Here is a 20,080-nt window from a genome sequence, read left to right on the forward strand (position 1 = left end):
GAGAAGTTAGCTTGTCAGTAAGGCAGGATTTTCCCCTCAAATTCCTTAGCTGTTACAATATCTAATCAACCAAGAATCAGTTACATGTTGATGATCGTTTTCAATTGTTCAACTTCCTTAAGAACTTTCACATCACATGGAAGCATCTCTGTAAGAATACTTCAGTCAAACTAAACTTCCCCAACTGTTGCCGAGTGTATTTCATTCTTGAAAGGTATTTCTTTCAACAGTATGTGTTGTCCTGGGGTGTTAGCAAATGGACATTGCAAATGTGCGCTGATGTCAACCATATTATTGGAACATTATCAATGTCATTTTAAAATGCTTTGTCAAGCTTCCTCTTTCATTGCATTGGTGGCAATCAAGGTTTCATAATATAACCTTTATTTTATTTTACAACAATTATGAAACAAGTTATTTCAACTTATAATTATCACTCTTGTTGGCCCGGTTGTTAGCGCGTGGGGGGCTTATTGTGGGAGGAAAACCGGAGTGCCCAGAGAAAACCCACGTGGTCGGTCAACCTTTTCACGTCTGATCGGGGAATCGAACCCCGGCCGCCTTGGTGAAAGTCAAGTGCGCTATCCACTGCACCACCCAAGATTTCATTTTGGTTGTGTTGGGGACAGTGTACATGCATCAGCAGATCTTCATCATGGAAGCCGGGGCGTTGCTTGGGACAATAAGTTTATATTTTCATATTTGTATTGGAGTATTTTGTAATAATTATGTAGTAGGAGTAGAAAATGCAAAGCCACATCGGAGTTAGATCCTGGGATACTCCAAACTCTAGAGTGATGCTCTACCAATTGATCTACGGACAATCGACCCAGTCCAGTTTCGCTACATTCCTCCCTCCTTTTTCCAAGTCTTCTCCCTCGAAGACAACACTATTTACAACCAAGGTTCTGGTATCCCTTTGTCAAGTATTCACCTAGTACTTGAAACAAGGATTGCTCACTGAATGTAGTAAGTATTGTGAGATCAATAATTCCTCATGTCATCAAACACATAGTTTAAATCTGAAAAAATCATCAAAAACTGTGATTTTAACGTAGCTGACTGCACAAAAATACTCCTTCATTTGGTAGTACTGGCCCTACAATATATGTTGAACACTATATTAAAACCACTGATTAAATTGTTCATGTATGTACCTGGTAAGTGTATCAATACTTAGAAAATGATGGTATATAACAAAAATAGAGATAACTAGAGTATTGCTTGAGAGAAATATAATTCGCCTGTCACAAATTATACAGCATTCACTTATCTACAAATAATTTTGAAATAATAATACTTTGGAAACAATGTATCTAAAAACATTTCAAGCCGAAGTGTCTTATAGATATGGGCAAGGGGAGACAACTATATCCTACACAGTTTTATAACAGATTTTTGAAATTATTTAGTGGAACAGAGAGGACTAAGACAAGGTCCTCCCACTTGTTATTAATCTGTGTCTGTCTAGGGGTTGTCTCCCTTTGCTCACGTGTTTACAAATCTAAATTCAAATTAAAATAAAAAATAAAAAAATGTGATGATTATTAAGTTGGCAGATCGGGACAAAGGGAGGCGATCTCGGGACAATAAATCTTTTTAAAATGAAATGTTTGTCATTATTGAAATGCACCATTTTTGGCAGGTCTATATTAAACTCTGTTGGCCAAGGAATGTTTTATTACATACAATAATTCTTTTTTTTTTTGAAATTCTAATGTGTGTCTTTCTGTTAATTTCCGTCTTTATTCTAAATAAATATAAGTACATGGATGTAGATCTAAATCATATGCAAAATATTTTGTCTTTATTAAAACAAGAGGCCCAGAGGGCCTGTATCACTCACCTGGATGATAAATCAACCATGGAAAATGATTCTTATTACATATAATACTGCAACTATTTCCAAATATTTGCTATGTCTCTCAGCAACACCCATCTCTCATTAGGTCCCTTCTTTCTGGCCCCATGAATTGGGGTGGATTTTAAACATTAACTTCAATTTCCCCTATGGGGGCCCACCCCTCTACTCCCTAAAAGCAACCCTCCATTTATACAGAATTGAGTCCCCTTTGCTCAAGGAGAAGGATTTTTAAACATTTATTACTATGTTCCCTCTACTAGACCCTTCCCCTTTGCTTCTTAGGGGACCACACTCCATTTTAAAACAAATTGAGTCCCCCTTACAAAATGATGCTCTGGACCAAAATTATTAACTTCAATTTACCCTATTGGACCCCCTAGCCACACCCTCTATTTATACAAACTTGACTTCCCTTTGCTCTGGACCATAATTGGTTAAAATATCGCCAATGATTTACCTGAATTTCCCCTATGGGGCCCCACCCCTCTGCCTTTGCCCAAGGATGCCTCCAGGCCTAATGAGGATAAAATCCCTTAAATGGTACGGAAGAAGAATGATTTTAAATATTTAAACCTCAAATACACCTATTTGGCCCCAACCCTCTGTACCAAGAGGGGCCACAACCTCCATTTATACACAATTTAGTCCCCTTTGCCTCAGGATGCTTCAGGCCGAATTTGGATAAAATCCCTCCAATGATACAGAAGAAGAAGGATTTTAACGATTTAAACATCAAATACCCCTATTCGGCCCCACCCCTCTGCCCTTAGGGGGGGCACACCCTCCGTTTATACAAAATTTAGTCGCCTTTGCTAGGTATCCTTACCTTTCTTTTTCCTTGGTTACCCTTCACTGTTCCCCTGTCATTATTTTATTTGTGTGCAGGCTTCTGTCTGTCCACCCGTTCCTTATCTACACTACCTGCCTGGCTGGTGTCAACACATACTTCACCCGCATTGCTCATCTCTGCCTTCAGGTTTGCGATCCGGCTTGGAATGATGTAACAGTCATATGGTTTTAGTCTGTCGTAATGAACTACTGATGTTTCGTTTTCTCTGATATTTTTACTTCATATAACAANTTCATCTCTGCCTTCAGGTTTGCGATCCAGCCTGGAATGATGTAACAGTCATATGGTTTTAGTCTGTCGTAATGAACTACTGATGTTTCGTTTTCTCTGATATTTTTACTTCATATAACAAAGAACTTAGTTTCCTTGTGACGAAGACTGGCCCTTTCCATACATTTGGATTAAGTTTATGACCCCTTCCGATCTTCCTAGCACTGTCCAGAATATGACCACAAAATCTAGCTTCGTAATTATGCGAATAACTTCTAGTGTTGTAATTACGCTTCTGTCGCTCAGCATTTTCCTTCAAATGCTTTCTCACATGCTCATAAGTAACACCCAGTTTTCATATTTTTCACTAGTATTGATTCCCATGGTTAGTTGAATTGGCAAATTATTCTCTCTGCTACTCACTTTGCATAAGCTAAAACTTGTAAACTATCCATTACCACCTTGGTATCCAGACGTACTTTCCGGCAGTAGTCTAAGTATCCATCGCCACCCTTTCCAAAGGTGCTCCCACCAAATATGAACCTCATTTACCTTTAGGTTTTTATTTAGGGTGTTCATTAAGCACATACTGCACAAGATGTGACCACACAGTGATAACCCGCTTATTTTCATGCCAGTAAAATAAGTTTTCATTTTAGCAAGGGTCTCAATAACCCAAAAATGAGCTGCCCTATTAGAGGCAAAGGATTACACTTGGAACTAACACCGCTGGTAAAACTAACTAATTCGGATGTTTTTAGCTGATAAACTTCTTTTACAAATAACCACCCCCAAAACAATAAATCCTTTGAAGGTCTCAGATTTCCGTTACTGGACTTCCCACAGCGACGATATCTCTTACTGGATACTTCTCTACATGCATACTTCCCAATATATCTGCAATAATAGATCTCGGCACTCTGTATCCGTCAATTCATCCTGCTGGTTTATTCTCCTGTGTTTTTGGTACTCTGTAAATCCACCAACAACTTTCCATTAGTTTCTCCGACGCTGATCTCCCACCCAGATCAGACCCAGGGTCCCATACCTGGAAGCTGGAGTTACTCTGCTCCATCAGAGTTCAGACTTGTGTAGTTGCTGAACAACTCGCCTACATGAACCAGCGAGACTTGTGCTAAGACTCCTTAAGATCAACACAAGCTTGTTCATTGACTACTTAATTAACAGAACTTCAACACTAGGCTTAACCCAAATGTCCAATTTCATGTACTCATGAACTAATTCCCTGGTTCGTCCCTCATACTACATGAAGTTGGCACGCCATTTAGGTGTCGAAAGCCAAACAAAGTTGTAACAGTTTCAAGCATTGATCAGATGGATGATTCTTATTGTCAAAATCGTCAAACCCGTCAGAACAACGAAGACTTATGATCAGTCCTCAATCTTGGGCGATGTTAATTTTGAAACCCACAATCTTACTCTCATTTTAGTACTCAGAATCTACAAGTTTTCTTCACTAAAATCGGAAATAATTTCTACTTTGGACACTTCTTTATCATTACCATTCTGTCCTGAATTAGCGCCATTGACGAATCACCCTTTACTTTTACTCTCAGTCCGTTTATTCTTTCGGATGTCAGTTTGCAAAAGAACAATATATTTTTAGCCTTAAATTCCTGGGTCCCACAGCTTCATTAATTCTGAAGTCCCAATATATCCGAATGTACCACGAATCGTACCCATCAGATGATATTCTGTTGTATGCAAATAAAATACAATGCATGCCTTAGCATTTTTGCGATCACAATTACATTACAGACTGAACAATGAATACTCACAAGTAACACAATAAACCACGTCGCTGTGTTTGTCTCCATCTTCGGCTCGATGATGTGTTTAATTGTATAATCCATATACAATGTAACATTCTTTCCAAAAGCATATGTGTTAGATACAATATCACCATTTATTCCTAGAACACGCATTGAAGTTCGAATCCCTCCGCTGCACAACAGTGTTACGTTTGTAATATCCCACCGCTGCCACCAGTGTTACGTTTGTAATATCCCACCGCTGCCACCAGTGTTACGTTTTGTAATATTATCCCACCGCTGCCACCAGTGTAACGTTTGTAATATTATCCCACCGCTGCGACCAGTGTTACGTTTGTAATATTATCCCACCGCTGCCACCAGTGTTACGTTTGTAATATTATCCAACCGCNTCAGTGTTACGTTTGTAATATTATCCCGCCGCTGCCACCAGTGTTACGTTTGTAATATTATCCCACCGCTGCCATCAGTGTTACGTTTGTAATATTATCCCACCGCTGCCACCAGTGTTACGTTTTGTAATATTATCCCACCGTGTTACTTTAAAAAAATCCGCCGCTGCCACCAGTTCAAATTAATTGAACAACACAAAAACTTGTGTACATTGATATTTACACTTTATTTACAAGACAAGTATTTAAATCCGTCATAGAATATACAAGTGTTCACCATTGTGAACGCTATCTCTCAACTCCAAGCTAATCCCTACAATCAACTGTAAAACTACACAGACCTAGGACTACAGCTAAAACTACTATTCTTACTAACTTCCCAATTCTTCAATTTTCTAACTCTCCTCTATGTCTCAAGACCTCTCAACTCGGTCTCCCTGACTCAACCTTCTCTTTCCAACTCTTCAACTCTACTCCTCTATTCCAACTCCCTAACTCTACTCCTCTAGCCCAACTCTCTCTTTCTCCCACTCTTAACTACCTTATTATCTATCCCCTTAGCAAAATCCTGCTACATTAAAAATGGGTTGCGGAGGCACAAACACTACGTCACAGACTAGACTCCCCCCACCTAGACTACATACGGTCAAACTTATGTACAGATCTTAAACTATATCACAAGCACAATTATCTACGGCTACTTAGCTACTATCTTCTCTAATAAAACTCTGACACTGACCACGAGCCAAGGCTAATAAAATGCATAGCTAATCATCTGTACACTTTGAACAATTAAATGGCTACTAAATGCATAACACTAAGTTGGTATCACATATGAACGTACGTGCTCGGACACCTCATAAATGCGTTAAAAAGGTGCAAACGGAATTTCAGGGCGAAAAATTTAAAGCATAATGATACATATACTTGAAGCTAATCGATGGTGGTTTTTTTTTTTTTTTTTTCAATTGATAAGTCAATCCGCCTGCCTTATTGTTGAATGGAATATATAAATTAATCGGAGTCGTACCAACTAACTATATTTTGTAAAATTCGACATTTGAAAAAGAGCTGGTATTCCAGCCTAGCCTCCGAAATAATCATCTGAGACATATACATTTGATCCTTCTCTCCGGGGTACTATGGTCTACATATTGCACACCTCGTCTGTTACATTTAGTCCTCAGTACAATTAAGTATCACCCGTCTACCCGCGATTTTTCTGTCCTCATTATTTTAGAATATCTTTATCACGTATACTAACTGTACTACTGCAATGTATTGAGAAAAGAAAGTTTAAACTAAAATTTCAACAAGTTGATCTATAGCCTAGACGGTTCCCATCGTTGCACGATAAGTTGTAACAGGGACAGTACGTCCCTGGTTGTAATCAAAAGCTTGAATATCTGCGCAAATATAATTAAAATGTATTACCGTCAATCAGAATAAATACAAAATTAATGGTATCTTAAAAAAGACGCATACATAGAATAAAACAAGACCAAAATTAATATGACGTTGATTTAAAAACCAACCGTGCAGTTGGTAATTGATTCACATTACCCCTTCGAGGCCCCTTGAACTTTTGCAAATTTCTGATTTAAAACACCAATTATTTGTTAAACACACAGATTTTGAAGGTTAATGTTTTCACAACTAACACCTTAAATGTCTTCTTACATATATAAATAAAATAAGATTGGTACATAGTGTAGACGTAACAAGTACAAAATGCACATTGTTTATGTTCCTTCATCGGCAGTAGAGAATGTCCGAGAATGACAGCTGTCTGGCTGTTTATATTTTATCTATGTTTTTTTTTATTATGTTAAGAAGATAAGTAACTCCCGTTCTCATTCTCTTTGATAAAACGCGTTATATGATCAGTTGGTTAGTTTTATTCTACAGAGTTGCCTAAAAATACGCCCAAATCATTCTGAAATGAGCCGGGGAATAATCATTTTTCTTCTGGTTGCTATGGTGGCGCGAAATGTTTTGTGATGATCACGTGATCCGACATGCTCCGCCCCTCATTAATATTCATGAGAAAAAGTTGCCTTTTTTTTTAATATGACCTTTTGAAACTTAGTATCTGGGTCATAACTTTGAAACGGTTGAGATCCCCACCCCAAAACTAAATAAACACAATCATGATTAACATTGACCCTTAATTGGGTCTGGCCACACCATGTTTCTGGGGCATAACTTGGAAACAGTTGAGATCCCCACCACAAAACTGCAATATTGCTGGGGGAGAGACATATACAATCAGTAGTACATACGTCTCTGCTGGGCATAAAGAGACTAATGCAGTCATTGTATTCGAATTGATCATGGGGTCTGGCCACAACCCTAGGGACCTAGTAGGCTACTATGAGTCTACACGTATCTTAGTCACACCTTGGAAACAGTTGAGATACACCCAAAACTACCCAAAAACACACCCTAAACAAACCAAAACTACCCATAAACACCTTCAAATCTATTTTATTGTAAATAAAAACCTTAGACGATTGAGTCTTTTCTTTTAAAAAACCCGGAGTTATGCTATCAGTTCAGTAAGGGGAAGTAAATCGTATATATTGGAATACCGTAAGAAATTGTCCCGACGCAATGTATTTCATTGATTGGCATTTATGAACACGCATGTCTAGATGCACTTGACTGGTTTCGGGATTTAGGTCTAATGTAATTTGTATGTATAATATAATAATAAACGAAAGACGCTTTTACGTACCATTTTTATTTCAAAAACAAGGTAAATCATATAACACAGTACGTTTTGAAAAGATATAGTATATGTATAGTTTAAAAATACTTAATGCGCAACACCCAGCAAGAAACAATAACAGGACGGTCTCACTAGCCGAGGTTATCCAACGACCAGAAAGACAGTGCGACAGTGAATAGCATTGGCTGTTTATTTTGAACCGCGTGTTTGCGTTCACTTCCGGTCCGTCAATAGCTCAACCGGAAGCCTCTCTATTATCGGAGGAACGAAAAGGTATTGCTATTTATTCGCTATCCATAATATTATACCCACGTGTGGGTTTCATCTGTTCATTTCTGGTAATCAGTGACATATTAACACAACGATACAAAATGTCACGAATGTTGATACCCGTCAAAATTAGTTGGTGATGTGATTATTCTCAAGGGTGTCAGGTCGTGTCGGTAACAAGTCGTTTCTGGACCTTTTCCGGGTCGTTTCGGGACATGTCAAAAGTCGTTAATAAAAATAGCTAAAATAACTTAAATCGTAACTTTTTCAAATTGTTTTTCCAAGTCGCATTTATTCATCATTAAACATAATGCAAATGCAAAAATAAACTTTATTTGCATGTGGGAAACGAAAGTACCATAAATAGATGCAATACCTACGGTAAAATTACATCAAGTTTCTAACGTCAGTGAAGGTAAATTCGTCACATTAGTAAGGGTTTCTGTTAATAATTCGACCGAATAGGCATGTATCAAAATGCCGACGAGAACCAATACAGAAGAAGATTCGACTGAAATGCCTATAAATAAACATTGTTGTAAACACGCCTGAATGACGTCACGCAACAACATTTGTGACGTCATCAGGCCTTCCATGGTTTTGCTCAAAGGTGCAGGCAGTTTCGCCACCTTCAAACATTAACTAATTGACAAGTGATCTAAGTGTTTAAATGTAAAAAAAAATATGTTAATGTTACACAAGCCGTACTGATACGAAAAGCTCCAAACGTGTGTGTGTAACAATGATAACATTGAAATACATGGCTTTTCTTAGTTGTGATAGTTAGTTTTCGGTAACTTGAAGAAACTGATTAATGTTGTTTAAGAAAGATGACGGGTATTGGCTGAGATGATGTCAATTTACATGATACACAATAAAGACTCGGTCCTTAACAAATATAAACTTCCAAATCGCTGGCCAATATTATATTTTTCATCGGGTCAGGATGAGAGGGTCCAGGGCTTTCAACAATCCCCCCCCCGACTTTTTGGATAATTTGTCACATGTATGTCTCCGATAGTCTAGCATGTCAACGGGAAACATCTGACAAATTAAAACGATTTTCTTGGGCTTGAAAACAGCAGCACTTTCAGGCCAATAACAAATTCCTTTCAGATATAAATCTAGAAAATTTCTAGATGATATTTTAATTTAAGTGTTGTAAGATTGTTGAACGTAAGATGCAAACAATACTTTTAAAAAGATACTGGTGGATTGTATTCTAAATCACAGTGCATGAAAATGAAAACTAACGAATTATCAAATCGCGGATATTTCCGATCTTCATTTCCATAAACTCGCAGTGGATCATCAGTACATTGTACAAGTACCAAAGTACACTTGTAGAAAAAAAACCCATTTACTTGCATTAACTGCAATTAGCGTTAAGATATGGGTATTTTCATGTGTATTTAATAAATTTACACTAAATAACAACCAACTGGCCGGCTGACCAGTAAACATATTTTAGCAAAATATTGTTTACCTTGTCGTAAATTAAAGCGATTTTTAATAATATCGTGCAAAAGTTACTGTTAAAGCGATTTGGATTATTTTTAGTAATAAATCCATGCTCCAACTAGCGTATAATAGGCGAGTTTGCATATTATACGCAAGTTGGTGGTTTTCCCAAACCTGTTTAAATGTGACATTTCGGATAATTTCCTCGTATAAATCCTCTAGCGGACCTGCAGCTGTTTATGCAGGCCTTGTAAGGCTTTATCAAGGCTCGTCTGAAAGTAGCATCCGATTAAGGTCCTACTTTATATCATAAATGAACAACTCTAGTCAAACCGAATAATCCACATGGCACAAATATCTAATACACATGCTAAACTGATTATATGTCACAGCCGAAGCATTCCTAATATTGCCTGTTTTTTTTCAACTTTTCCAGTGTTTGTTTACATTAATTGTCAAGATTATATTTTTTTCATTGACAACAATATTCTAATGAAATCGTAATACGCATGCATATATATCTGTAATGTTCCATGTTGTATTTTTGGGACAATCACTTCAAGGGCAAGGTCACAAATTGAGATCAAAGGTCAATCTAGCCTTTTTTTGTGAAGAGCAAGCTTCTGTGAAAAGACCATTTTTGAGATTTAAAAAAAAATGCAAACAAAAACGATAGCCATAGTCGGGTAATACTGAAATTACAACCACTAGGCAGCTTGCCTTTTAGTTAGTAATGTTCATGACCCTCACAATCACCACCAAAACAGAGTTCACATATAATGGTTAGAAGTTGTTACTGGATTCTTTTGAATAATTGAATTACAAAAAAGCAAATTTATTGAAACTCTATAATTCATGTGATATCACTATATGTGACATACTGTTGTGTTTTATAGACCCCCTCCCTTCTGTCAAGGTCACTGAGTCTTTGTACTTCGTTACTAACTCACTTTTTGCTTTGACAATTCTGGTGTATTCCCATGATGTAAAGAATATCTTTATAAATTGACACAACATGTTTAAATCACACAAACCCTACTCTAACATGTGTTAGAGGTTTAACACGGCGAGATACTTTTGACAGGCGCCGCGTAACAGTCGGCAAAATCAAGGCTGACCAGGGGCCTCTAATGTTATAGGAGTAATATAAACCCTATGGCCTAGCTGTTGTCTGTTGAACTAACAAGCTACTATAATGCACATCATCGATACACAGTATCACTAACAGGTAGTGTTTTATTTTCAAAAGTATCAAAGAACAAGGCACAAGTTACTGATAGTTTACTAAAATGTTGTAATAAAAAAATGAATGATTTTAATTATAATAAAGGACTTAAGTTTTTAAGCTAAGTGGATCAAAGACTTGAGTTGAAAACATGTCTCAGGGGTGAAGAGTGTGAAGTGTTTTTATGTTCAATTTGCAGAAACAGATCATACCAGACCTTCCAACTTGAATGATGCTGTTTCGGTCAATGTCTAGACTGTGTAAATCTTTTGCATGGAGAAGGATCAAATTTCACACCAATTCTAAGGGGAATTCGAAGAGAAAAGATTTAGATGTGGATGTTCAATACAAAATAGTTAATGAAGGGAAGGCAGATGTCCTCCTACCCGCTGGTGTGTTCTACAATCCAGTTCAGGAATTCAACAGAGATCTCACTCTAGCCATTATATCAATTTTTGCACAAATACGTCGACAAGAGATAAAGAATGATTTGCTGAAGGACAAAAAAAACAAATATAACAAGAAAGTGCCAGTTTCAAGTGGAGAGGTAAATATTAATGATGTTGAAAAACCACAGAAGAAGATATGTGTTGATGATATAGAAGCTGGTAAGAAGTGTGCAGATGGAATATCAATCTTAGATAGCCTAGCAGCATCTGGGCTTCGGTCCATCAGGTATGGGCTAGAGATTCCAGGTGTTAAGAAAATTGTCGCTAATGATTTTGATAAAACTGCTGTAGAAGCGATACAGAAAAACATTGAGAGGAATAAACTAGATCACCTCGTCACCTCCAGCTTTGGAGATGCTTCTATGGTAATGTACATGAGTAAAGGAACAGATGCTGCATTTGATGTGATTGACCTTGACCCTTATGGAGGTGCCTCCCAGTTTCTGGATGCTGCCGTGCAGTCTGTCAGTGAAGGCGGTTTGTTGTGTGTGACATGTACAGACATGGCGCTATTGTGTGGTCGCACACCAGAAAGTTGCCGTGCAAGATATGGTACCATGTCCTACAGGTCGTCATACTGTAAGGAAATGGCACTTCGCATCCTTTTGCAAAGTATGGAAACAACTGCTAATAGGTATTCACGGTATATCATACCCATGATATCAATCAGTGCAGACTTCTACATTAGAGTGTTTGTGAGAGTTTTCACAGGTGCCGCAAATGTTAGGCTTTCATCTCTCAAGTTGGCCAATATGTATCACTGCTCAGGATGTGGAGCTTTTACAGTTCAGAGACTGGCCCGGAAATTACCTACAAAAGGTAATGAACTCCAACTTTCTACAGCACACGGACCTCCTGTGACAGATTTATGTGAACATTGTGAGCACAAACATTATGTCGCTGGTCCAGTGTGGGCGGATCGTCTTCATGACACAGACTTTGTAAAAAGAGTGATCAAATATGTTCAGGGGAAACAAGCTGACTTCCAGACACGTAAGAGAATAATTGGCATGTTAAGTCTTGTCAGTGAGGAACTCCAAGACTGTCCCATGTACTATGTTATTAATGATGTATGCAAGAAGGCCCATGTCTCGCAAGTAAAGTCGGAGCTGTTCAGGTAAGGATATTCAATTTCTCATTCAGATTTGCTCACTATCTAGAAGAGCAAGTAATCTTATGTTACATTAAATGCTGTTTGATATGTGGAAAGCTTTGCGTTTTTGTACTGTACTTGTTGATATTTTACTTAACTTCAATAATTTTGTGACCAAGATACTTGTTATGTATCTCCAATGAAGTTCAAATTTTAGGAAATGAATCAAACACTTGTGTAAATAAGGGAAAGGCTGAATTGCCAGAAACAAAATTGGATGATGTAGTGTAGGTTTTAAATTCCATTGTTGTTCAAAATTGATAGGTTTAAGGAGAAATTTTCTATTTCTGCTAGGTTGTGAGATGATCGATTGAGTAGAGCTTAGTTTAAACTTTATTTTATTTTTACAACAACACTTCATGATACACAATATATTCCATAAGGATTCAGAAAAAAGTTAATAAACTTATATAAATCCGTCTCCTTTTAAACATATACAAACTAGGTGCAAACTACCGAGTAGAGCTTGAAGAATTAGAATAAAGAGCTCTTTAATAAATGATGTTGTGTTAATTGAGAGCTATCCCCTATAAAATACAGAGAGGCCTAGTGTAAAATGTAATAGAATATTCAGTACTAGCTTGAAATTATGGTCAGAAAGGTAATTGAATGTCCATTTAGTTTAATATGTAAGTATAATGTTTCCATTCTCCTGTGGGTGGTTGATGAAGTAAAAGAAGATGCTTACCTGTAATGTTTTTGCTTCCTAGACACTTGAATATATTCCCCTTAAAGAGGTCATCAACTTCAAAGAACTTCAAAATTGTGACCTTGAACTTTGAAGTTGCTTTTTATATATGTAAGATATATATATATATATATATACACTTTGTGTAAAGTTTAGACGTGTAGAAAATCATCAAAATGTTTGTGATGGTCAACAATATTTGCCTTGTTGATGATTTTTAGCTTGTCTATTCAAAGAATAGGGGGGCTATAGCAGTACCCACGGCGTCGGCGTCCCACTTGGTTTAAGGTTTCGGACAAGCTGTGTTTTGGTGTTTAACTCAACTTTTGATTAATTTTACATTATAATATGGTTACAGCAATTGCTTGGAGGTTCCTAATTAGCAACAAATTGGACCATATTTGCTCATTATTGGTCCAAAACACAAGTCTTTTGGAATTGGTTAAAGTTTTTGGGCATGTTCTACAGGTTAAAGTTTTAGGGCAAGTTCTAGTTCTTTTGAAACTAATGGGCAGATTTTAACCAAATTGGCTGGAAGCTTCCTTAGGGGGAGAGGATTCAAGATGGTACAAACATGGGGATCAAATATTAAAAAAAAGAGTCTTTTATCATATCAAATCAAACATTATGAGTTCTATATTTTACAGTAATTTATTTTAGCTTGAAGAACAACTTGAAACTTTTAGACATGGTAGATATATGTATGGAGGAGTGCACAACACTGTCAGATGTTTGATATGACCCCCAGGGTTTAAGTTTTTGGCCAGAGGGGGTGGGTTCAAATATTAAAAACAAAAAACACAAAAAATAGAGTCTTAATTATAGCATATCAAAGTAAACATTATCATGAGTTCTACATTTTAAAGCAATTTATTTTAACATGGTGTAAGCAGGGTACTTGAGGGATATTAAGGGGTAAAATAACTTTTTCTACACTGTTTGAAGTAGGAACTGGAAACTTTTACACATGGTAGATATATGTATGGGGAAGTGCACCAAACTTGATATAGTCTTTTAGCAAGCATATCAAATCAAACATAACCATGAGTTCAACATTTTACAGTAATATATTTTGCATATGGTAATCGGGGTTGGGNTGATCTATTACCTAAGATGGGACATCCTGTAATGGCCAAATTACTATTAGCAAGTTTTTTATTTATTTTATTTTAATAGACGAGCTATGCTGTTCTCCTACAGCTCTTGTTTAGTCTACATGTATATGTAGAAATACCTACAGATCTACAAGATTAAACCATATATGTATATAGAGTTTGTATATGTTATCTTTTTTCAAATTTAAAAGAATAGACAGAGAAGTCATGAAAATTCAATCTCTGTAGACCTCTTGTTAAAACCAAAACTTGTTTTGCATTGTTCAGGTCTAGCTATTGATTTTCAAGTAATTTTTTACTGGATTATAGTTTTCTAACAATTATTACATGGTTATTTATAGAAATATTGTTGTATCTATTTTTTGCAGATGTTATGTCAGTTACTAGTAATATTATCTTTTCTAGGTCTGCTTTATTGAATGCTGGCTTTGAAGTGTCCATGTCTCATGCTGAACAGAATTCTATCAAGACCAATGCTTCAAACACAGACATCTGGGTAAGATGAACTAAATGTAAATCTGTATACTAGTATCTATTTTGATTTTGATCTATATATTTATTTTGATAATTTAAAATCACTGATTGATTTTTAGCTCACCTGCCAGAAGGGCAAGTGAGCTTATGTCATGGTGTGGCGTCCGTCCGTCGTCCGTCCCCATCCGTCAACATTTCCTTTAAACAACATCTTCTGAAGAACGGACAGGCCTAGAGTCATGATACTTGACCTTGACCTACTTTCAAGGTCACCGGGGTCAAATATGTCAAAAACTTAAAACGACTTCTCCTGAAGAACTGAAAGGTATAGAATCTTCCTATTTGGCTGGTGGCTTCCTTAGATAGAGCCCAACAAAGTTTGAGAATGAAAATTAGTTTGACCTACTTTCAAGGTCACAGGAGTCTGATATGTCTATTGCTGAAAACGACTTCATCTGAAGAACTGAAAGGTATAGAAGCTAAATATATGGCTAGTAGCTTCCTGGGAAAGAGCCCAACAAAGTTTGAGAATGAAAATGACCTTGACTTACTTTCAAAATCACGGGAGTCAGATATGTCTATTGCTGAAAACGACTTCATCTGAAGAACTGAAAGGTATAGAACCTAAATATTTGGCTGGTAGCTTCCTTGAAAAGAGCCCAACAAAGTTTGAGAATGAAAATTACCTTGACCTACTTTTAAGAATGAAAATGACTTTGACCTACTTTCAAGATCACAGCTGTCAAATATGTCAAATGCTTCAAACAACTTCTTCTGAAGAAAGAAAAGGTTAAGAATCTTCATATTTGGCTGGTGGCCTCCTGGGATGGAACCCAACAAAGTTTGAAAATGAAAATGACCTTGACTTTCATTCAAGGTCCATATTGTAAATTAGACATGTCTAAATATGTATCCCTGGATAAATAAAAGATATTATTATTATTATTATTATTATTTTAGGATATTGTACGATCATGGGAGAGAATGAATCCGGTACACGAGAAGCGTCGTGTACCTGGTTCAGTCACAGCCAATATCCTGTCCAAGAAACCAGTCCTTAAAGTGTCATTTAAACGCCACCAGATGGCCACACAGGAGTCAAAGAAAAAGAACCTGTTACGATACCAACAAAATCCAGCCAAGTATTGGGGTCCTATGAGTAAACCAAAGGCAAATAGGTCTGCTGAACCCATGCTGGACAGGACGATATATCTCCAAGGGAAGAGGATGAAGAATCGTGAAGTTAGTTATTGTCATTTATTTGTCCCAAATATGGCTTCATTGACTTCTTTATAAAAATGCAAATGGTAACTTAAATTAATCATGGTTTCTGCATGATAATTAAATTTGTTATTTTTATATTAATCATCCTTAACTTTTCAATTGATTTTCACAAAAATGGGTGTTCCCTTAATGCCCATTTTCACAAATGGTCCATAGAAGGTATTCTTACTATTTACTCCCGAACAGTACTACCAGAGGGGACTAGAATGTTAACAAATGGTCCACAGAACCAGTACTACCAGAGGGAACTAGAATTTTAACAAATGGTCCACAGAACCAGTACTACCAGAGGGGACTAGAATTTTAACAAATGGTCCACAGAACCAGTACTACCAGAGGGGACTAGAATTTTAACAAATGGTCCACAGAACCAGTACCACCAGAGGGGACTAGAATTTTAACAAATGGTCCACAGAACCAGTACCACCAGAGGGGACTAGAATTTTAACAAATGGTCCACAGAACCAGTACCACCAGAGGGGACTAGAATTTTAACAAATGGTCCACAGAACCAGTACCACCAGAGGGGACTAGAATTTTAACAAATGGTCCACAGAACCAGTACCACCAGAGGGGACTAGAATTTTAACAAATGGTCCACAGAACCAGTACCACCAGAGGGGACTAGAATTTTAACAAATGGTCCACAGAACCAGTACCACCAGAGGGGACTAGAATTTTAACAAATGGTCCACAGAACCAGTACCACCAGAGGGGACTAGAATTCTAACAAATGGTCCATAGAAAGTATCCTTACTATTTACTCCCCCACCAGTACCACCAGAGTGGACTAGAGTTTTAACAAATGGTCCATAGAAAGTATCCTTACTATTTACTCCCCCCACCCCCANGGAACTAGAGTTTTAACAAATGGTCCATAGAACCAGTACTACCAGAGGGGACTAGAGTTTTAACAATAATGGTCCATAAAAAGTATCCTTACTATTTACTCCCCCCCCACCAGAGGGAACTAGAGATTTAACAAATAGTCCATGGATAGCAGTCTCACTATGTATTCCCTATGGGGATTAAAGTTTTACATTTTCCGTCTGTCAGTGCGTAACTTTGTCACTTCATATTTCATATACTTTGGCAACTGCAATTTGCAAATGTTGTGAGTACTTCTTGGGATGGCAGAATCACAAACTAAAATGAAGCCTCGAGTCCCATCATATAGTTATTTTCATTTGTTTACTGTGTGCAACTTTGTCATATTCTCTGTCACACACACTGTCAATATAGATGTCTATTGCAATGGTTGAGTGTCACATACTAAACTTGTGTCTTTTACCCCATTTTATACAGAGTTAAGGCCCTTTATCTATTTGTATATGAAAGTTTATCAAGAGATTGGGGACATAAGATTGCTAATAGTATTTGAAGTTCACCTTACCCAAGGCCACATGATGTACTGCCAAGTTATGGCATCTGATGTTGCCTCCATGGCATTTCTCATCTCTATATATACAGCCTTCGGCAGGACATATAACAAATGTCTGTCCATAAACCATTTTGTTACTGTTCTTTAACTTTTATATTTCTAACTTCATCTTTACCAAACTTTGTTAGGGTAGACAACTATTCTTATTTGGGTCATTCTGTCAGGTTCATTCAAGGTTGATTTGTTTAATCTCACACGGTTTTTGTCAGAACTTCTGTCTTTCCAACTTCATTCAGTAAACATCAGTGGGTTGAAGTTCTAAGTGTGATTGACTGATACAGAAGTGTATATTTTGTTACTTTAATAATATTTTTTACCTGTTCTTTCCTATACTTCATGACAAAATGAAGCCACACACTCTAATTGAATTCTGATTATCATACTATTTTAAGCATAATACCCATTTTAACCAATAATGAACTTCACATGACACTATTTTTCACCAGGTGGGCCCCATTCAAATATAAATGAATATTCACACATTGTTAATACCAAATATGTGCTATCAAACCTTGGATATTTATCATACTACAAAGGATTTATTCTTCCAGGATGGTGAGGAAGATGCCAAGATGCAGGAATGATACAATCATGCTCCCTGGAAAGTGAAGGGTTTACTACAATGAAATCTCCCAGGATAGACTATTGCTGAGTGTGACTAGTGAAGGGTTTACTGCAATCTCCCAAGATAGATTATTGCTGAGTGTGACAAGTGAAGGGTTTACTACAATGAAATCTCCCTGGATAGACTTTACTGCAATCTCCCAAGATAGATTATTGCTGAGTGTGACTAGTGAAGGGTTTGCTACAATGAAATCTCCATGGATAGACTTTACTACAATCTCCCAGGATAGACTATTGCTGAGTGTGACTAGTGAAGGGTTTACTACAATGAAATCTCCATGGATAGACTTTACTACAATCTCCCAGGATAGACTATTGCTGAGTGTGACTAGTGAAAGGTTTACTACAATGAAATCTCCATGGATAGACTTTACTACAATCTCCCAGGATAGACTATTGCTGAGTGTGACTAGTGAAGGGTTTACTACAATGAAATCTCCATGGATAGACTTTACTACAATCTCCCAGGATAGACTATTGCTGAGTGTGACTAGTGAAAGGTTTACTACAATCTCCCAGGATAGACTATTGCTGAGTGTGACTAGTGAAGGGTTTACTACTATGAAATCTCCCAGGGTAGACTTTACTACAATCTCCCAGGATAGACTATTGCTGAGTGTGACAAGTGAAGGGTTTACTACAATGAAATCTCCTTAGCTAGACTTTACTACAAGCTCCCAGGATAGACTATTGCTGAGTGTGACTAGTGAAGGGTTTACTACAATGAAATCTCCATGGATAGACTTTACTACAATCTCCAAGGATAGATTATTGCTGATTGTGACAAGTGAAGAGCTCACTACAATGAAATCTCCCTGGATAGACTTTACTACAATCTCCCAGGATAGACTATTGCTGAGTGTGACTAGTGAAGGGTTTACTACAATGAAATCTCCCTGGATAGACTTTACTACGATCTCCCAGGATAGACTATTGCTGAGTGCGACTAGTGAAGGGTTTACTACAATGAAATCTCCCAGGATAGACTTTACTACAACCTCCCAGGATAGATTATTGCTGAGTGTGACAAGTGAAGGGTTTACTTCAATGAAATCTCCCTGGATAGACTTTACTACGATCTCCCAGGATAGACTATTGCTGAGTGTGACAAGTGAAGGGTTTACTATAATGAAATTTCCCTGGATAGACTTTACTACAATCTCCCTGGATAGACTATTGCTGAGTGTGACAAGTGAAGGGTTTACTACAATGAAATCTCCCTGGATAGACTTTAATACAATCTCCCAGGATAGACTTGCTGAGTGTGACAAATAAGGGTTTACTACAATGAAATCTCCCCAGATAGACTTTACTATGATCACCCTGGATAGACTATTGCTGGGTGTGACTAGTAAAGGGTTTACTACAATGAAATCTCCCTGGATAGACTATTGCTGCGTGTGACAAAGTGAAGGGTTTACTACAATAAAATCTCCCTTGATAGACTATTGTTGAGTGTGACTTGTGAGGAATTTGTGATAACAACAGTAAAAGCATATGAGTGGTACTGATCTAGGGGTTTTATTGTAGTGTGTATGTTCACTATTTCATTTGCTTGTGAGAAGGCAGTGGCCTGGAGGGGAGGGATGATGAGCAAAACTGGTGCCCGTTTTAGGAGAGTTATCTCCCTTCTGATTAATGCCAGGACTCCAGACTTTGTGTGTCAAACAGAGGTAACAAACGTGGGAGTAGCATACCATAACAAAGTCACATTGAGGTCACTGTTTTTGAAAGCAGGAATCGTAAACTTTGTGTTGGACATCATTTTAAGGAGGTATGCCATAAGTAGGTCACTGTGACCTACTTTTTACGGGCTTGCCTTCGAGGTGTCAACATATGGTATGGCCTAGGCCTTCATCTACATGAACAGTATTTGCATTGTGTGTGATAACTTTCCCAGATATCATTGAATTGCCTTGATATATAAAGATTAAAGTCAAGTTCTATCGGTTCATGCCATTACAATATATTAAAAGTTAAATTTATAGATGGCCAACACACCTTATGGCACTTTTAACAGACGAGAAGAAGATTCAATTGAAAGAAAACAAACGCT

General features: G+C 37.3%; 1 protein-coding gene across 3 annotated transcripts; it reads left to right on the top strand.

Annotated features, from left to right (window-relative positions):
• Positions 1 to 8,069: 8,069 nt before the first annotated feature.
• Positions 8,070 to 19,985, top strand: LOC110456089 (tRNA (guanine(26)-N(2))-dimethyltransferase-like). 3 transcript variants are annotated; one of them, XR_002463553.1, is made up of 6 exons: positions 8,070 to 8,113; positions 10,996 to 12,362; positions 14,607 to 14,697; positions 15,636 to 15,917; positions 17,952 to 18,068; positions 18,363 to 19,985. XR_002463553.1 is itself a non-coding variant. In XM_021506635.1 (5 exons), exons 2-5 carry the CDS (start codon positions 11,026 to 11,028, stop codon positions 17,982 to 17,984), a joined length of 1,743 nt encoding a protein of 580 aa, XP_021362310.1. In that variant the 5' UTR covers positions 8,070 to 8,113; positions 10,996 to 11,025; the 3' UTR covers positions 17,985 to 19,985. The 3 variants fall into 3 exon arrangements, 2 of the variants coding, with proteins under 2 accessions (XP_021362310.1, XP_021362311.1); XM_021506635.1 differs by having other exon boundaries at positions 17,952 to 19,985; XM_021506636.1 differs by lacking the exon at positions 8,070 to 8,113 and adding an exon at positions 8,121 to 8,178 and having other exon boundaries at positions 17,952 to 19,985.
• The last annotated feature ends 95 nt before the right edge of the window (positions 19,986 to 20,080 follow it).

Source organism: Mizuhopecten yessoensis, unplaced genomic scaffold (genome assembly GCF_002113885.1).
Source record: "Mizuhopecten yessoensis strain PY_sf001 unplaced genomic scaffold, ASM211388v2 scaffold8507, whole genome shotgun sequence".
Lineage (NCBI taxonomy): Eukaryota > Metazoa > Mollusca > Bivalvia > Pectinida > Pectinidae > Mizuhopecten > Mizuhopecten yessoensis.

What these genes read in the sequence shown, in the direction of transcription:
- LOC110456089 (XM_021506635.1), top strand. Translation starts at nt 11,026, where the DNA reads ATGATGCTGTTTCGGTCAATGTCTAGACTGTGTAAATCTTTTGCATGG. An exon ending in GTAAAGTCGGAGCTGTTCAG is followed by an intron (nt 12,363 to 14,606) that starts GTAAGGATATTC and finishes TATCTTTTCTAG; the next exon opens with GTCTGCTTTATTGAATGCTG. An exon ending in CTTCAAACACAGACATCTGG is followed by an intron (nt 14,698 to 15,635) that starts GTAAGATGAACT and finishes TTATTATTTTAG; the next exon opens with GATATTGTACGATCATGGGA.